We start from the raw sequence: 18,470 nt of genomic DNA on the forward strand, positions 1-18,470 counted from the left end.
TGAATAAAAGGCATCAAAAACGATGCAGGTATAATGCTCATTTTCAGTCAACATTTCCACAATGTCTCTGTGACTGAGTCAGTGATACAGTGTTTCGTGTCGCCAGCAAGGGGAGAGGACTGCACAGACCAACCTAGGGTCTGGACCAGGGGACTCAGTAAAGGTTCAGACAGGCACATTTGATATATAGATCTAGAATATTCCTGACAGTGAGCCTGAAACAGTCTCAGTCTCTTGTCTTTCCATGTTTGAACTGTTCGCTTTGGTAACGGATGTCAACCACGTCAAGGTGTTTTTTCTTTTCCTTTATTTTAAATCATAGGATTTGTTTTAGTACCTAAGGGAGAGTTAAGTGCTCTGCGTTCAAGGCAGCATTACAGCCAGATCACCATGGAGGGCACATCCAGACCCTTTTCCTCTCTCCCTCTCCACACCAGTGTCCTCAGCTCTGGTGTTTGTTCTTGGTCTACTCTCCATGGGGTGAAAGTGCATAGGAGTGGGGTTGCCACCATTGCAGCAAGAATCCCCTCACAGTAGTAAGGCCTTTTTTCAAAACAACATGACTGCATTAGCGTGTCGGCACAGTGACAATTTCAACGTGTGGAGATCCAGCATGGTCATCCTGTGCGTGTATGTGTTTGTGTATATGTTTATAGTATGTGTGTGTACGTATGTGTTGTGTATAAATGTTTTTGTGTGTGTGTGTGTGTGTGTGTGTGTGTGTGTGTGTGTGTGAGCATGTAAGAGGGAGGAGTTGAAGGACTTTCTCCTTCACTGTTCCGTCCTTCCCGAGCATCCTGGCTCTGTCCCTCCTTTTCTTCATCTTCCTCCTGCTACTGGCGCTCCTCTCCTTCCTCCTCCTCCTGAATGACCTGGATCTGGTCGTCGGAGGGCGAAGGGGACAGGCTGGGAGGCAGGCTGTCGGCCTGCTGCTTCTCCTTGCTCTTCTCCTCCTCCTCGATGGTCTTCTTCCACACCTTGTGGTTCTCTGTCAGGTGCTGCATGATGTTGCAGAACAGCCGACGCCGGCCGTTTCTCCTTTCTGCATGGGACAACATACAAAAAAGGATTTAACATTCCATAGCTTTTTAGTCGCAATAGCAAGGATAAAAAAAACTCCTGCTCTTGATGGAAATGTTAAATGCTCAATGTTAAAATTATAAAAGTATCAACTCTTGATCATATATCAATTCAGATGGGTAGAAAATGACGTCTTACTTGGTTCGAGCTCCTCCTCCAGCTCGTCTTCATCAGTCTCTGTGTCCTCCACCTGCTCTTCCTCATCCTCAGAGTGCTCCTCGTCGATCCAGTAGCCAGGGAGCAGGCCAGCGGCGTCGTACGAGTTGCAGAGCGGTCCCACGATGTGTGTGATGAAGGACTCCTGCAGCTTGGCCAGCTGGGGAGAGGAGCGGTCCATGAAGGGGCTGATGGGTAATCCCAAAGTGGCTTCCTCATCCCCCTGTAGATGATCGACAGACAGGCAGACAAACATTTTCACTAATTTGTCAATTAAGATTGTTTTAGTCATTAATCTAATTTAACTTCACTTCGTAAAGGGATAAATGTGACATTGTGTTGATTCTAGCAGTAACAGACAGCAGAAAATGAAGCAACAGTTCTGGGTAGGCTATGTCAGTGTTTCCAACCCTGGTCCTCCAGTACCCCAAACAGTACACATTGTTATTGTAACCCTGGAAAACACATCTGATTCAACTTGTTAACTAATCATCAAGCCCTCAATGAGTTGAATGAGGTATGGTTGTCCAGGTCTACAATGAAACTGTGTACTGTTGGGGGTACTGGAGGACCAGGGTTGGGAAACACTGGGCTATGTGATATGTGAAGCAACAGTTCCGGGTATGTGATACTGTATAACAGGATGGCATGGCATTACATTGCTAACCTGACATGTGGGCCATGCTGAGTGGAGGGGTTCCATACCTGCTCATAAAACTCATTGACAATGCCTTCTGTCCACTTGAGGTGCAGATCACGCCCTTTGGCCGGCCCGTTGATGTCTGCCAGCTTAATGCAGACTTGGCACACCAGCAGCCGGTCATTCTCATTTGTCCAGTCGATTCCTGGACTGTTCACATCATTCACCTATTTATAGCAACACAAACATTCACACAGTGATTATAACTGCCAGGCTCCTCATTTCTAACAGAGATCCAGCATGTTCCTTTAAGTATCAACTCTATTAGCCATAAAGATAAGACGTACTGTTATTGCCTTTGCCAGTATCGAAATGACAGGAAAAACAAAGTATCAACAGAATGGAAACAGATTTTCTGAAAATGTGAGGTTCATCATCATCATCTCAAACCTTTGAATTGAACTCGGCGAGGAAGTCAAAGTGCTTCTTCAGGTCTGTGGCGAGGATGGCCTCGATGACCAGGAAGCGAAAACGTTTGAACTCCACGTGGTCCAGGTTGGCCAGGAAGTTGAACTCTGGCTGGGACAGGTAGAGGCTCCAGGCCGAAGCAGCGTGGTGGTTCTCCAGGACCGAACGGTCATTATACAACACCGCCTGGGGAACAGAGGGATGAGACAGAGGTAGAGGAGAAGTGGATGAGGGAAGAAGAGAGTGAGTGGGAGGAACGGTAGGTCGAGTGGAGGGATGCGGGTGGGTCAGAGGACAAGAAGAAAGGAGAGGGTAAAATAGGAAAGAGGTTGAAGAAGGGAACGGTAAAAGAGGGAGGGGTGAGCAGGGGAGAGGAATTGGGGTCAGTGTGCTTCAGACTAAATAATGCAGCCGGTCTAGACATGGTGGACAGGTGGGTGACTGACTGTCAACATACTGTTAATCAATATGTCAGGGTTGAGCAGCGTTAGTGGCTACGAGGAAGGCATGGCCCACATGTCAGGTTAGCAATGTAATGCAATGCCATCCTGTTATACAGTATAACATAGCCTACCTGGAACTGATGCTTCACATATCACATATCCTACCCAGAACTGTTGCTTCACATATCACATAGCCCAGTGTTTCCCAACCCTGGTCCTCCAGTACCCCCAACAGTACACAGTTTCATTGTAGACCTGGACAAGCACACCTCATTCAACTCATTGAGGGCTTGATGATTAGTTAACAAGTTGAATGAGGTGTGCTTGTCCAGGGTTACAATAACAATGTGTACTGTTTGGGGTACTGGAGGACCAGGGTTGGAAAACACAACCTAGACAGTATGCACAGTGCTATAATAGGTCATGATAGTGCAAAACACTATTTATACAGTGGTATAGTTTGTTTGCCAACCTTTGCCATAATGTTGAAGCAAGACAAGGAATTCGCTGAATTCTTAGGATTTGTGGGAACCTTTCCCTGACATGTGAACTAAGTGTAATATTATACCAGTCCCTCTCTTCATTGCTTTTACCATGAGATCCAAGGCTGATTAGATCCTGTCTATGTAGAAGGTTTTAGGCCAATAAAGATCTCATCTATGAGTCACAGGGACCAAATGAATGCCGTCTGTGACACAAGCACAACACTTCCCCTTTCCTAGGACTTAACAGCATGTGGGAACACAAATGGGAACACTTATTGAAGTGACGGGATAGGTTGTACATTCTCTTCCTGATACAGGTTTTACTGTTGAACAGGTGTGGGTTTGCTAGCTGAGATGGTAGAGCAGTGGCTTTGGGGATAATAACACTTACCTGAGCTGCGTTAGTGGCTACGAGGAAGGCGTTTGTGCGACCGGGGTGGTCATAGTCATGCATGGCAGCTGCTACATATAGTGCCATGAGTTCCAGAGCAGGGATGTTCCACGCCAGGCAGCCGTAGTTGTCGTCAGAGATGGACGAGCTCTTGGAGGAGGCGTATGATACCCGGCCCGGCGAGATCCCACTGTCTGAATCTAGAGAGAAGACACAGACAGCAGCTTTCAGCAACGACATACTGGGACCTCACACTGGAACTACATCATAACTGGAGAAGACTTGACTGTGTATTAAAGTGAAAACAGGGAACTAGTGTCACATTAAGAACAAAGTATGTAGAGTAGGATTACTACAGGCAGGCTAAGCTGGTGGCCCAGTGACTCAGACGACTACTGCACTCCATTTGAAAAATGAAAAGGGACAAAATAAGCCCTAAACACACTGAGCTCAGCACAGACAGATCTCTATCACGACAGAGGCTTGCTCACCACCCCATCTCCCCCATCTCTTCCTCTCCGTTTCTCCACCCTTCCCTCCCCCTCTCTTTATCAGAAGGCAGCTGCTCCTCTGGCAGCTACTGAAGGATCAGTCAGCAAGCGAGCCTTAAATCATTTCCGATGGATCAAAGATGCAGTACATAAAATATAATTAGCAGGGACGGGACTGGGGATCCTGGCATTTTAAACTAAACCATCTGGTGTCTGCCGAGAAAAGGCCAAACACTACAGGAATGCCTACACTGGTACATCAAGAGCCTATCATAGAACTAGAAAAGTCCCTTTCCTAAAGAAAATGTGTGCTTGCTAGCATGTCTTAAAGTATTTATGGTTGTGAAATAAGTTAGAGTAGTTATAGTGAATACAATACTAATGGTACTGACTGGTTAAAGTAGAAAAAGTAGCTAGATGGGAGAATTGAATGATTGATTGAATAGCCTACCCTGAACATGTGAAATCTGGTTTGGTGTCTCTACCCTGAACATGTGAAAGTTAGTTTGGTGTCTCTAGCCTGAACATGTGAAAGTTGGTTTGGTGTCTCTACCCTGAACATGTGAAAGCTGGTTTGGTGTCTCTAGCTTGAACATGTGAAAGCTGGTTTGGTGTCTCTAGCTTGAACATGTGAAAGCTGGTTTGGTGTCTCTACCCTGAACATGTGAAATCTGGTTTGGTGTCTCTACCCTGAACATGTGAAAGCTGGTTTGGTGTCTCTACCCTGAACATGTGAAAGTTGGTTTGGTGTCTCTAGCCTGAACATGTGAAAGTTGGTTTGGTGTCTCTAGCCTGAACATGTGAAAGCTGGTTTGGTGTCTCTAGCCTGAACATGTGAAAGCTGGTTTGGTGTCTCTAGCTTGAACATGTGAAAGTTGGTTTGGTGTCTCTAGCTTGAACATGTGAAAGCTGGTTTGGTGTCTCTACCCTGAACATGTGAAAGCTGGTTTGGTGTCTCTACCCTGAACATGTGAAAGCTGGTTTGGTGTCTCTACCCTGAACATGTGAAAGCTGGTTTGGTGTCTCTACCCTGAACATGTGAAAGCTGGTTTGATGTCTCTACCCTGAACATGTGAAAGTTGGTTTGGTGTCTCTACCCTGAACATGTGAAAGCTGGTTTGGTGTCTCTAGCTTGAACAGTTCAAGAGTTACTATTATTGTTGGTGGGTTATTAAATCCCAATTTATGCTAATTTGAATTGTTATAGTTTACAAAGTTTTGAAGTTGTTTTAATGTATGTAGCTGTAATAGTTATTTTTGTATTTCTTTTTTTATTTCACCTTTATTTAACCAGGTAGGCCAGTTGAGAACAAGTTCTCATTTACAACTGTGACCTGGCCAAGATAAAGCAAAGCAGTGCGACAAAAACAACAACACAGAGTTACACATGGAATAAATAAACATACAGTCAATAACACAATAGAAAAATCTATGAACAGTGTGTGCAAATGTAGTAAGGTTAGGGAGGTAAGGCAAAAAAATAGGCCATAGTGGCAAAATAATTACAATTTAGCATTAACACTGATGATTATGTGCAAGTAGAGATACTTGGGTGCAAAATAGCAAAAAAAACAAAAAACAATATGGGGATGAGGTAGTTGAGTGTGTTATTTACAGATGGGCTGTGTATAGGTATAGTGATCGGTAAGCTGCTCTGACAGCTGATGCTTAAAGTTAGTGAGGGAGATATAACGTCTCCAAAAAGAACAGTAGCATTTCAAATGAATACCACTGTATTATCATGGTTGAAATGTAATTCATTAAGTGTTATGCTAATTTTTATACATTAAAATATTTTATTGTTTATGAAGGTGTGTTAGACAATTTTAAGTTAGGATAGCCTGAATGGTTTAAAGTTGGTCTTGTAACTTAATTTTGCTACCAGTGTATTTCTATGGTTCTCATTCAAACCCCATGTTAATTAATTCAGTTGAATAAGTATAGATGGATGGAAAGATTGATTGAGACAAGCTGGAGGAGGAGGGGCTATAGGAGGACGGTAGGAGGAGCTATAGGAGAATGGGCTCATTGTAAGGGCTGTAATGAAATTCATGGAACGGAGTCAAACATGGGGCAGCAGTGGTTAGAGCGTTGGACTAGTAACCGAAAGGTTGCAAGATCGAATCCCCGAGCTGACAAGGTAAAAAAATCTGTCGTTCTGCCCCTGAACAAGGCAGTTAACGCACTGTTCCTAGACTGTCATTATAAATAAGAATTTGTTCTTAACTGACTTGCCTAGCTAAATAAAGGTTAAACAAAACATGTGGTTTCCATATATGTGATGTGTTTGATACCGTTCCATTTATTCCATTCCAGCTATTACAATGAGCCCGTCCTCCTATAGCTCCTCCCACCAGCCATCGCTGTTGGTGGGTTATTTTATACTAATGTCGCTAATTTAAATAGTTCTTGGAAAATGTTTAAGTTGTTTTAATGTTTTGTAGTTGAAATGGTTAAAAAGCAGTAGCATTTAAAATGTCTACCACTGTGTTATTACTATGGTTGGCAATGAATCCATGTTTTGTAAATCTATGCAAATTAAAATGTTTTCTAGTTTATAAAGGTTTTAAAGAAGTCTGAACATTTTAAAGTTGGTCTTGTAGATTCATTTGTTATAATTTAAAAAGCATAAATCTTATAAAGAATCTGTATACAATCTAAGTAGGGTCAGTCTGAACATCTTAACATTGGTTTAGCATTGATAGCTTAAACGGTGAAAGAGGAGATAGGTCTCAAATGTTTGCCATTGAAATGCATTTGGAGATTTTAAATATTGTTGTAGTTAGAAAATTATAAATGATATAACAAATATGTTGTCAAGAAATCTAAGTTGGGGCAGTTTGCACATTTGGAAGTTGGTTTCGTGTTAAAAAGCTTCAATCGTTTAAGCTCAAGAGAGCGGAAGAAATCCAATAATAAGAGTATGTAAGACATCTAGAACGGTCTTGCCTTCAGCAACCACACTAATAATAGGAAGTATGTAAGAAATCTAGAGTGGTCTTGCCTTCAGCAAGCACACTAATAATAGGAAGTATGTAAGAAATCTAGAGTGGTCTTGCCTTCAGCAAGCACACTAATAATAGGAAGTATGTATGAAATCGAGAGTGGTCTTGCCTTCAGCAACCACACTAATAATAGGAAGTATGTATGAAATCTAGAACGTCTTGCCTTCAGCAAGCACACTAATAATAGGAAGTATGTATGAAATCTAGAACGGTCTTGCCTTCAGCAAGCACACTAATAATAGGAAGTATGTATGAAATCTAGAACGGTCTTGCCTTCAGCAAGCACACTAATAATAGGAAGTATGTAAGAAATCTAGAACGGTCTTGCCTTCAGCAAGCACACTAATAATAGGAAGTATGTATGAAATCTAGAGTGGTCTTGCCTTCAGCAACCACACTAATAATAGGAAGTATGTATGAAATCTAGAGCGGTCTTGCCTTCAGCAACCACACTAATAACAGGAAGTATGTATGAAATCTAGAGTGGTCTTGCCTTCAGCAAGCACACTAATTATGCTAATAAATATGTGGCATATTGTGGTATATTATGGCAAAATGAAATAAAGGGAACAGAAATAGTGCTACCTGTGTCACTTCCTGTCACATGCTCGTTGTGGATCTGCTGGAATCCTGGGACAGGCCGGGTAGTCAGGTACCAGACAGCATGGAGCACGTCAGTGGCATGGACCCGGTTATGATCTGAGTACAGGCAGAGATTCACACAGGACATTACACATCAGTCACAGTAATACTTCACTACTATTACATATGATGGTGCATGTCTGTATGGTGTCCTGCTGTATGTAGTGAACTGTAGGCCTATTATGGGGACTCATTTCTACTTCATGACAACCCTATGGTTAGTTTCTAGACCTGGGTAAATCATTTCAAATAATACTTGAAGTGGGCATGATTTAGCTGCCTGTAATAGTCTAAACTGGCGTAATTAAGCTAAATTAAACGCCATTCAAATACCTTCATGTTATTTTTTATATATTTTTTACCCCCCCTTTTTTCTCTCCAATTTTGTCATATCCAATTACGATCTTGTCTCATCGCTGCAACTCCCCAACGGGCTGGGGAGAGGCGAAGGTCGAGCCATGCGTCCTCCAAAACATGACCCACCAAACCGCGCTCCTTAACACCCGCCCGCTTAACCCAGAAGCCAGCCGCACCAATGCGTCGGAGGAAACACCATTCAACTGACGACTGAGGTCAGCCTGCAGGCGTCCAGCCCACCACAAGGAGTTGCTAGAGCACGATGAGCCAAGTAAAGCCCCCCAGCCAAACCCTCCCCTAACCCGGACGCCGCTGGGCCAATTGTGCGCCGCCTTATGGGACTCTCGGTCACGGCCGGTTGTGACACAGCCTGGGATCGAACCCGGGTCTGCAGTGATGCCTCAAGCACTGCAAAGAAGTGCCTAAGACCGCTGCGCCACCCGGGAGGCCCATACCTTCATGTTTTTCACCCAGGTCTGATAATTTCTACATCTGAGTAGACAATACACCAAGTGTTAATATGGGCTTTGTGCCTGGACTGAAGAAAGCATAGGCAGCACTATACTCACAGGGAATATCCCTGTAGCCGTTCTCCAGAGCACAGAAATAGGACATGAACTCCCTCACAGGGATCTTAAACATCTCAAACAGACAAGTGTCCTGGAACAGAGTGTAGGTCACCTGGGGAGAAAGACAACAAATAAAACACCTAGGTTAATTTAAAATCCAAATATTTTTGGGGGACATTAACCAAGTCATTCCCCTCAGACACAGACAGTGAGACACTGGGAGAACACAGTGTACTCAAAACAGCACATAGAGAAATCCACAAGACAACCACGAGCATTCAGGACATCATTCAGTCAAATATCAGTAATGGGGATCATACCGTTCTCAACATTTAAACCAATCATTCAAGTGAGTTTCTACAAATAAATACATTCAACGGCTGCTTCACAAAACTACTCTTAGGCCTATGAGCCCTGGTCTAAATTTGTGCACTATATAGGGAATAGTGTGCCATTTGGGATACAGCCCAGGTGTTTCTTATTCAAATATTAACTGATGTAACACAGTGGTTCTCAAACTTTTTATACTCCCGTACCCCTTCAAACATTCAACCTCAGCTGCGTACCACCTCTAGCACCATGGGCCGTGCACTCTCAAATGTTGTTTTTTGCCATCATTGTAAGCCTGCCACACACACTATACGATACATTTATTAATCATAAGAATGAGTGTGAGTTTGTCACAACCCGGCTCGTCTTTCAAGCTGTCAGGCATTCCCTTGGCAGCAAAGAGCCTCTCGGTGGATGCTGCAGTGTACCCAAGTGGGGTCGGGAGCAATGCTTGCATGCACGTTACCACTCCACTATGTCTCCCTGTCATGGCTTTTGCGCCATCAGTACAGATACCAACATGACCAGCAGCTACATTTGGCTACATAAGGACCGTTAGTGGAATTCCCATGAGAAAGTAACGGTTAATGTGATTGGATGTTAATTATTTGACAAGGCTACATGTATTTGACATTGTGTTGTTATTTTTCTGAACAATAGATGGTTTCATTTTATTTTTGGCAGTGAAACGAGGCTACTCAGGCGAGAGAGAAAAACTCACCCAAATGTATAGCCCCGTTGGAAAATATAAATGGACTGTTTGAAAATGTGAAGATAATTTATTTTAAAAAATACAATTCAAAAATACAATAAAAAATGACATGTGAATCATATTTTTATTTGGAGTACACCCGACGGCATTGCCCCCAGTTTGGGAATACCTGATGTAACAGATCATGGCGTAATGACAGATAGATGGTTGCTATATGGTTGGTATGTGCTTGTACTGACGTAGCTGAGTATTCTTCCTGTCTTCCCTCCTGTTCTGTCCATCAGGTCAAAGATCTGGAAGTTCCAGCTGTTGATCTTCTCCATGAGGTCATCGTGGTTCTCCAGCAGGGGGTCTAGTCTGAACTCACCCTACGGGCAGGAGAGGACAACAGCACAGACACATTTTAAACACACAAACACACACATTTTTAAGACACACACACACGTTTAGATAAACACACACACACATACACACACACACACACACACACATACATACATATTAAAACACACACACACACGCGTCATTTACACACACTTTTACATTAACACACACAGATATACACACCCATTAACACACTTTAAAACACACGCACATTAACACATACACAAACAGGCCCGTAGACAACCAGACTATCCAAAACACCACATCGCAAATCTTATGAATCTCATTCCTCTGTTAAGGGGATGAAAGCAGGCTCCAGACTGACTATGTATGCGTTGCTTTTGAATAATTCACTTTTGAATTACCCCACAGAATCCTCAGATGAACCCTACACAGTTGTCTTAACAGCTGGCTCGATTTAACAAGGTTTGGTTTGTCCAATAAAGAAAGTGAGAGCACAGCCCAAGTAAACGGCGGGGGCATTCCAGGACAGAGCCAGATCAACACTACCCCCCCCATCACACTGGATTTACACGGCTGTTAGATACATCACAACAGACTGAAAGACATGCACCCAATGAGTATCTGAGGAAAACCTTTACTGTGTTCCCAGAACTAACTAGAGAACACATCATATAGCAAGCTACTCTGTTACATGTGTTGGCCTGAGTGTGTTCTCACTCAGAGGGAGTCTCCTGGCTGGGATAGTTTAGCGGCAGCAATGCTACACACAGGAAGGCTAACGAACGCTGTAAGGTGTTAGCATTGACTGAGACCTATCCCTTCAAAGTTACTGTTATGTAACAGCATAGCCTACCTTTGTTTCTTAAGTCTGCAGCGCGGGGATGTTAGCCTAGCAGTAGGGTGCATTCACACAGGGCAACACAGAGTAAAATGAGCCAACACAATGTATTTCAATGGGGAAGGTGCGTTGGAGTAGCGGAGGGGAGGCGTGTCAGGTTGCATGAGGTTGTGCTAAACAACGCACTACCAAAACACTCTCAAAATGGTACATAGCTCATACTCCTCCGTTAGCTTGTGTGGGAATGCACCCTTAGCATACTGTAGCACTGTGTACCTCTGTTTCCTGAGTCTGCTGCTCTGTGGTGGGGCTCTGCTCCTCCTTGTCTGTCTGGCACCGGCTCCCTGCGTCTGGACTCCTGTCCCCCGTCGACTCGGCCTCCACACTCTCCTCCCTGATCAGTGCCTCTCCCATGAACTCTGACCCCTCACCTGCTGTGGAGGAGACACATTGCGCATTTCGGTGGGAAGCATTATTCTAATGAATTGACTCTCTGGTACAGCATGTCCAAATGGTTTTCAGTCATTTAAGAGTGGAAACAGTAAGCTAAGCCATGGGTGTGTGCACAAAAACACTGTGCAGCCTATGTCTGTACAGAGTGAGGCTACATTCCAGCAGGTGTCATACCTGAGCGTCTGCGCTGGGCCTCAGCATGACCAGTGAATGGCAGGTGTCCCTCCCCCGCCTCCATACTGGGCATGTTCTTCAGCATCTGACGACCACAGCTACAGGGTGAGCAGAGGGACAAACACAGCCGCCATCATCATCAACACACATGGTGAAATGCAATTCTACTCTACAGCTGAACTGGCTCTACAACACCAGGAGATAATGGAGGGGGTAGGGGAAGGGGGTAGTAAATTGCCCTACCTGGTGCACATGGCCGCGGGGTTGCGGTAAGGCCCCTGGAAGTCAGGGGAGCTGAGGATGTAGCCCAGGGGCTTGTGCAGGTTGACACTGGGCTTGGTGAGGAAGTCAGCTGTGTCGGGGAACTCCACCGGGGGGCGCGTGACCTGGGAGGAGAGACCTCCCCCTTGAGGACTGTGGCTCGGGGAGCTGACAGGACTCAGACTGGGGGACGCACCTGTAGAGCGAGAGAGATAGAAGAGAAATGAGAGAGAGAGAGAGCTAGTCAAACAACTTAAAAACACATTCCACTTCCACACAGTGTATCAGACCTGTGTGTACAGTAAATCCTCATGGTCTCACCTGCTCTCCTGGGCCCGGCATGGTAGGTCAGGGTCACAGAGGAGGACCTCTGCTTAGGGATGGTCAACAGGTTAGCATTGGGCCCATTGGACAGAGACCCCGTGCTGGAACACACACACACACACACACAAAACATGGCACTTACTGCTAGAACTAATGAGACAACATCAGTTAAAATGCTTTCATATTCAATCTACACCATTATAAAGTTGAACTTTCTCACACCCGCTCTTATGTATAAAGATGAACTTAGAGAAATGTTACATAGCATACAGTAACACTAATTATATGACTCATTTGGTGCTCAAAGTAAGACAATGAAAATCAATGTTGAAAATGGATCCTTGAAGAAGACAAAGATCCCTAAAAGATCAAGTGAGTCATCTTAACAGTGTTGGAACAAAGAGAATGAAGGAATGTTATGGTCATTATCTGTTAGGCATTTCAGCTTACAGAGCTTGACCACTACTGCCCCCCTGTGGATATAAAGGGGAACCACATCTTCAGGGAGTTTAATCAAAGACAGATGGTAGGTAACAAAGAATGTGTTGCTGAGGGAGGGCCTGCTTGTTTATATCAGGGTAAAGATGGGGAGTGTGCCATGTTGAAAATGACTTGACCTGGAAAGATATTCTATATACCTTTTAGCCAGTAGTTCTGAGTTCTGAAAGTAGTGCCCGCGAGCAAAAAGTGGTCCCCAAAAACTCCGTACTACCTCGCAAATGTGCAGATATGTGCACCACGTCATTACTCCCTTTCTCTCTCTACTGTGTGAGTGTCTTGCTAGCTGTCACTCAAATGGTGAGGGACTGAAGCTCATTTGCTAAAACTCAAATTGCTAGGGGGCTAGCCCACATAGGGGTAAATGTAGGGAAAATGTCATGTAGGTAAAAGCGTGAGGTTTAAAAAATACTTATTAGTCGCCAAATTACTGGGGCATGTCTTTAACCTTTAACCTGGTGTCTGAACTCTGAAGTCCCACCTGTATGTGGTCGTACCTGGTCATATTGAGGTCAAGGTGTGTGTGGTCGTACCTGGTCATATCGAGGTCACGGTGTGTGTGGTCGTACCTGGTAATATCGAGGTCACGGTGTGTGTGGTCGTACCTGGTCATATTGAGGTTAGGGTGTGTGTGTGTGGTCGTACCTGGTCATATTGAGGTCAGGGTGTGTGTGTGTGGTCGTACCTGGTCATATTGAGGTCAAGGTGTGTGTGGTCGTACCTGGTCATATTGAGGTTAGGGTGTGTGTGTGTGGTCGTACCTGGTCATATTGAGGTCAGGGTGTGTGTGTGTGGTCGTACCTGGTCATATTGAGGTCAAGGTGGGGTCCCGGTCTCTTGCCGTTGTTGCGTTCCCAGCGGGAGGAGGCCGACTCCAGAGGGGGGAGAGGGGAGGAGGTGGAGCCGCGGCGGAGTTGGGGGGTTGGTAGGCTGTTCCTGCTGCTAAGACCCTAGGTGTGTGGAGGGGAGGAGGGAGACATCATTACATTATGGTCAATGATGCTATAACACAGTCAAAGGCAGATCTATATTCAGCGCACCACCAGGTTACATAGAGTAGAGCAGGTGTACAACTAAAAACAACTAAACTAAGTCTATGTAACACTGGTGAACACATAGAAGAAGAACATTCATTATGAGGATAAGATACCATGTATAAGTGGATAATGTGTTAGTGGATAATGTGTTGGCGTGCTAGTCTCAGCAGGCTTCTGTCTGTGTTTTAGTTATGACCTGCTAGTATCACATTCAGAAGGCTGCTGGAGGGCCCACCTTCAGGGGCTTCCTGTCGCCCCTCTCTGCAGGGTCCTCCACCTCGGTACAGGGGTAGAAACCTGGGAAGGGGGTGAAGGGGTTAACCCTGGGCCGACAGGAGCCAGAGAAGGTCCCCATGAGGCTGCTGACGCTGCGCAGGGACGAGACGGTGTGTGGCGACAGGGACGAGTCCATCAGCAGGTCAGACACCATGTTCCTGGCCTCGTTGATGACCGACAGGTCCACTCCGTTACCGCTTACCGCTCCCTGGAGACATGGAGGAGACAAGGGGACACATGTCAGAGAGATGCCTCATTCAGCAGAGCACAACACAAACATACAGTAGATACTGTACTAAAGAAGAGAGCCTGGTGTCCTTTCCTCATTCCTTTACACTGTTTCTAATGAACCCAGATTGGATTTAAATGACCAAACACAAAAGCTTCTGAAGAAGAAATTCCTTCTTAATTGCCATTTTTTCCTTAACTATGGACTTATGAAGAAAGTTAAGAGAAGTTGCTATTCCTCCAAAAGGTTCTTGGAAATGTTCTTATGTTACTTCTTATGTTTCTCCTTAAGCAAAAAATTAAGTAGAAATGAGATGCTTGAAAATAAAGTTATTTAATTTCTTCTTGGAATTCCCAGATAGCTAAACCATTGTCTTAAACACATGGCAGTGAAAGAATATGCTAATGAAAGCTATTGAACATGTTCAATTGACTCACAAACTTCATCTGAAAGTTTCAAGAACATATTTTAGACCAGTAATCCCAATTAGAAATATGCTAACATGATTGCCATTGCTAGATAGACAGCTAGCTGGCTGGGTTGCCTAACGACAATCATCTTAAGATAGTTAAGAAGTTCGTAAGAAGATATCTGAGAAGTTCATGAGAAAAATCATGAATTCTTAAGACATTTTTGAGGATCTGCACTAATGAACTTCTTTTTCTTCTGAAGAAGAAGCTTCTTAAGTTTTTGCGTAAAAAGTGTTTAGTGAATCTGGGCCCAGGACATCTACAGGTATCACACATATGCAGGTAGACTGTCAGAAAGCTGTAACAGGACACTGCTGGCCTCATTGTGATGGGGCTGAGTTTGTCACTCCTCCTCTTACAGCAGTGAAGGGTAGTGTGAAGGGCAGACAGGCTCGGTGCTGAGCTCATGGCATTGATGCTGGGTAATTGAAAGGCTGTTTGGACCAGTGATGTCAGTAATAAAGGGGAGTGGTGCTGACAGGGCATGGTGCTGGCTGGGCATGGTGCTGGCTGGGCATGGTGCTGGCAGGGCATGGTGCTGGCAGGGCATGGTGCTGGCAGCTAGGAGGCTGTGTGTATGTCATGACGCTGACGGAGATCCTGCCTGCACCCCTCCCCCTCTTCACCCTGTCTATCCTACTGACTGTTGCTGTGCTGATAGACCCCATATAAAATACTAGAGGGTTTGGAGAACTAGGCTGCTTTTGAAGGCCCGGCTCTGTGGCCACAATGAGTGATGAGTGATGAGTGGGGCAGACGTCAGTCAGAGGAGCACAGCTTCCTGTTGATCTACCTGTACAGCGTGTCTGCAAAACACTGTGGATAACAACAGGATGACAACACACACAAGGCACAAAATACACACGCACACAGGCCTACACACACAGTCCAAACATCTACACACACACACACACACAAGCTTACAAAAAACACAGATGCTTCCATTTTACGATGCATGAAGTAGACCTAGCATAAAACGTGTGTCAGCGATTTGACAATAAATTGAGGCCAGTATACTAGATTAGAAAGATTATATGGAGGCTCTCCAAAATGTTTCGAGATAAATCTGATTTCCTAAAAGGTTGGAGTTAGTTAAAAGAATTCACCTCTCTACTTATTAACTCCAGCCTCAATTCTTTGAAATATGACTAAATTACAGTGAGCTACACTAATACCATTTTTATTCAGTATCCTCATTTACTTACATTTTGTCAATTCAATGCCCTCTCTGGGAAACCTAATTCACTTGTGAGGATTCTTGTTACCCTATGAGGGTTGATGATCTATAGTTCTATTCATGTTATTACAATTCATTCCATGGATGGATTGAAAGTAAAATAGGAAATGATCCCCAACCATAATTTGACTGACAGACTGCACATGTGCTCTAACAGTGATATACTGTACCAGTATCCGGATGAGTATATGATATACTGTAGCCAGTATCCAGATGAAGCCAGTATCCAGATGAGTATATGATATACTGTACCCAGTATCCAGATGAGTATATGATATACTGTACCCAGTATCCAGATGAGTATGTGATATACTGTACCCAGTATCCAGATGAGTATGTGATATACTGTACCCAGTATCCAGATGAGTATATGATATACTGTACCCAGTATCCAGATGAGTATATGATATACTGTACCAGTATCCAGATGAGTATATGATATACTGTACCAGTATCCAGATGAGTATATTCTGTCAGTCAGTCAGTGAGAGAGTGAGAGTGAGAGTGCACACTAACCTGATACTGGGGCTTGTACCACTGCTTCAGGTCCCAGTCCCATAGGATCATCTGAACGAGAGAAACACACACATCAGTCAGGAGGCCTTGCTAGGCCTTGTGTGTTACAGATATATACTCATGCAGGTGTAGTAGACCTTACAGTGAAATGCTTACTTACAGGCTCTAACCAATAGTGCAAAAAAGGTATTAGATGAACAATAGGTAAGTAAAGAAATAAAACAACAGTAAAAAGAAAGTGAAAAATAAGAGTAGCGAGGCTATATACAGTAGTGAGGCTACATACAGACACCGGTTAGTCAGGCTGATTGAGGTAGTATGTACATGTAGATATGGTTAAAGTGACTATGCATATATGATGAACAGAGAGTAGCAGTAGCGTAAAAGAGGGGTTGGCGGGTGGTGGGTAGCGGGACACAGTGCAGATAGCCCGGTTAGCCAATGTGGGGGTTCAGTGGTTGGTCGGCACAATTGAGGTAGTATGTACATTAGTCTATAGTTAAAGTGACTATGCATATATGATAAACAGAGAGTAGCATCAGCATAAAACAGTGGTTGCGGGGGGGGGGCACACAATGCAAATAGTCCGGGTAGTCTAACTATTGCAAATAGTCCAACTTTTGTTGTTTTATCATAAGAGGTGAAGTGCTTCAACAGGTGTCAGTTCTAATACAACAGGTCCAAAATGAGAAACAGTCTATTTTACAACATTAGACATAGTGTAACTGTTGTAGCATATTAAAGAGGTCAATGAGAAACAGTCTATTTTACAACATTAGACATAGTGTAACTGTTGTAGCATATTAAAGAGGTCAATGAGAAACAGTCTATTTTACAACATTAGACATAGTGTAACTGTTGTAGCATATTAAAGAGGTCAACGAGAAAAAGTCTATTTTACAGCATTAGACATAGTGTAACTGTTGTAGCATATTAAAGAGGTCAATGAGAAACAGTCTATTTTACAACATTAGACATAGTGTAACTGTTGTAGCATATTAAAGAGGTCAACGAGAAAAAGTCTATTTTAAAACATTAGACATAGTGTAACTGTTGTAGCATATTAAAGAGGTCAACGAGAAAAAGTCTATTTTACAACATTAGACATAGTGTAACTGTTGTAGCATATTAAATAGGTCAATGAGAAACAGTCTATTTTACAACATTAGACATGGTGTAACTGTTGTAGCATATTAAAGAGGTCAACGAGAAACAGTCTATTTTACAACATTAGACATAGTGTAACTGTTGTAGCATATTAAAGAGGTCAACGAGAAACAGTCTATTTTACAACAGACATAGTGTAACTGTTGTAGCATATTAAAGAGGTCAATGAGAAACAGTCTATTTTACAACATTAGACATAGTGTAACTGTTGTAGCATATTAAAGAGGTCAATGAGAAACAGTCAATTTTACAACATTAGACCTAGTGTAACTGTTGTAGCATAGGTCACATAGGTCAATGAGAAACAGTCTATTTTACAACATTAGACATAGTGTAACTGTTGTAGCATATTAAATAGGTCAATGAGAAACAGTCTATTTTACAACATTAGACCTAGTGTAACTGTTGTAGCATAGGTCACATAGGTCAATGAGAAACAGTCTATTTTACAACATTAGACATAGTGTAACTGTTGTAGCATATTAAATAGGTCAATGAGAAACAGTCTATTTTACAACATTAGACCTAGTGTAACTGTTGTAGCATAGGTCACATAGGTCAATGAGAAACAGTCTATTTTACAACATTAGACCTAGTGTAACTGTTGTAGCATAGGTCACATAGGTCAATGAGAAACAGTCTATTTTACAACATTAGACATAGTGTAACTGTTGTAGCATATTAAATAGGTCAATGAGAAACAGTCTATTTTACAACATTAGACATAGTGTAACTGTTGTAGCATATTAAATAGGTCAATGAGAAACAGTCTATTTTACAACATTAGACATAGTGTAACTGTTGTAGCATATTAAATAGGTCAATGAGAAACAGTCTATTTTACAACATTAGACATAGTGTAACTGTTGTAGC

The 18,470-nt window shown here is 43.3% G+C and overlaps 1 protein-coding gene across 2 annotated transcripts in view; it reads right to left on the bottom strand.

Annotated features, from left to right (window-relative positions):
* LOC120049232 (cGMP-inhibited 3',5'-cyclic phosphodiesterase B-like) overlaps nt 1-18,470 on the bottom strand; it is an 89,639-nt gene continuing 71,169 nt past the window's right edge. Inside the window, exons 2-16 of one of the 2 annotated variants that reach the window (XM_038995478.1) lie at nt 16,431-16,481; nt 13,938-14,186; nt 13,467-13,615; nt 12,165-12,268; nt 11,826-12,039; nt 11,583-11,680; nt 11,232-11,386; nt 10,009-10,137; nt 8,728-8,839; nt 7,745-7,858; nt 3,664-3,863; nt 2,327-2,530; nt 1,942-2,103; nt 1,219-1,459; nt 1-1,042 (exon numbers count right to left, since the gene is read on the bottom strand). In XM_038995478.1, coding sequence (XP_038851406.1) covers nt 834-1,042; nt 1,219-1,459; nt 1,942-2,103; nt 2,327-2,530; nt 3,664-3,863; nt 7,745-7,858; nt 8,728-8,839; nt 10,009-10,137; nt 11,232-11,386; nt 11,583-11,680; nt 11,826-12,039; nt 12,165-12,268; nt 13,467-13,615; nt 13,938-14,186; nt 16,431-16,481 — 2,391 coding nt within the window. In that variant the 3' untranslated portion in view covers nt 1-833. Of the gene's footprint in view, nt 1,043-1,218; nt 1,460-1,941; nt 2,104-2,326; nt 2,531-3,663; nt 3,864-7,744; nt 7,859-8,727; nt 8,840-10,008; nt 10,138-11,231; nt 11,390-11,582; nt 11,681-11,825; nt 12,040-12,164; nt 12,269-13,466; nt 13,616-13,937; nt 14,187-16,430; nt 16,482-18,470 lie in introns of both variants that reach the window. The other variant, XM_038995472.1, reaches the window with a different exon arrangement.

The sequence above is a fragment of the Salvelinus namaycush genome, chromosome 1, assembly GCF_016432855.1.
Source record: "Salvelinus namaycush isolate Seneca chromosome 1, SaNama_1.0, whole genome shotgun sequence".
Taxonomy (NCBI): domain Eukaryota; kingdom Metazoa; phylum Chordata; class Actinopteri; order Salmoniformes; family Salmonidae; genus Salvelinus; species Salvelinus namaycush.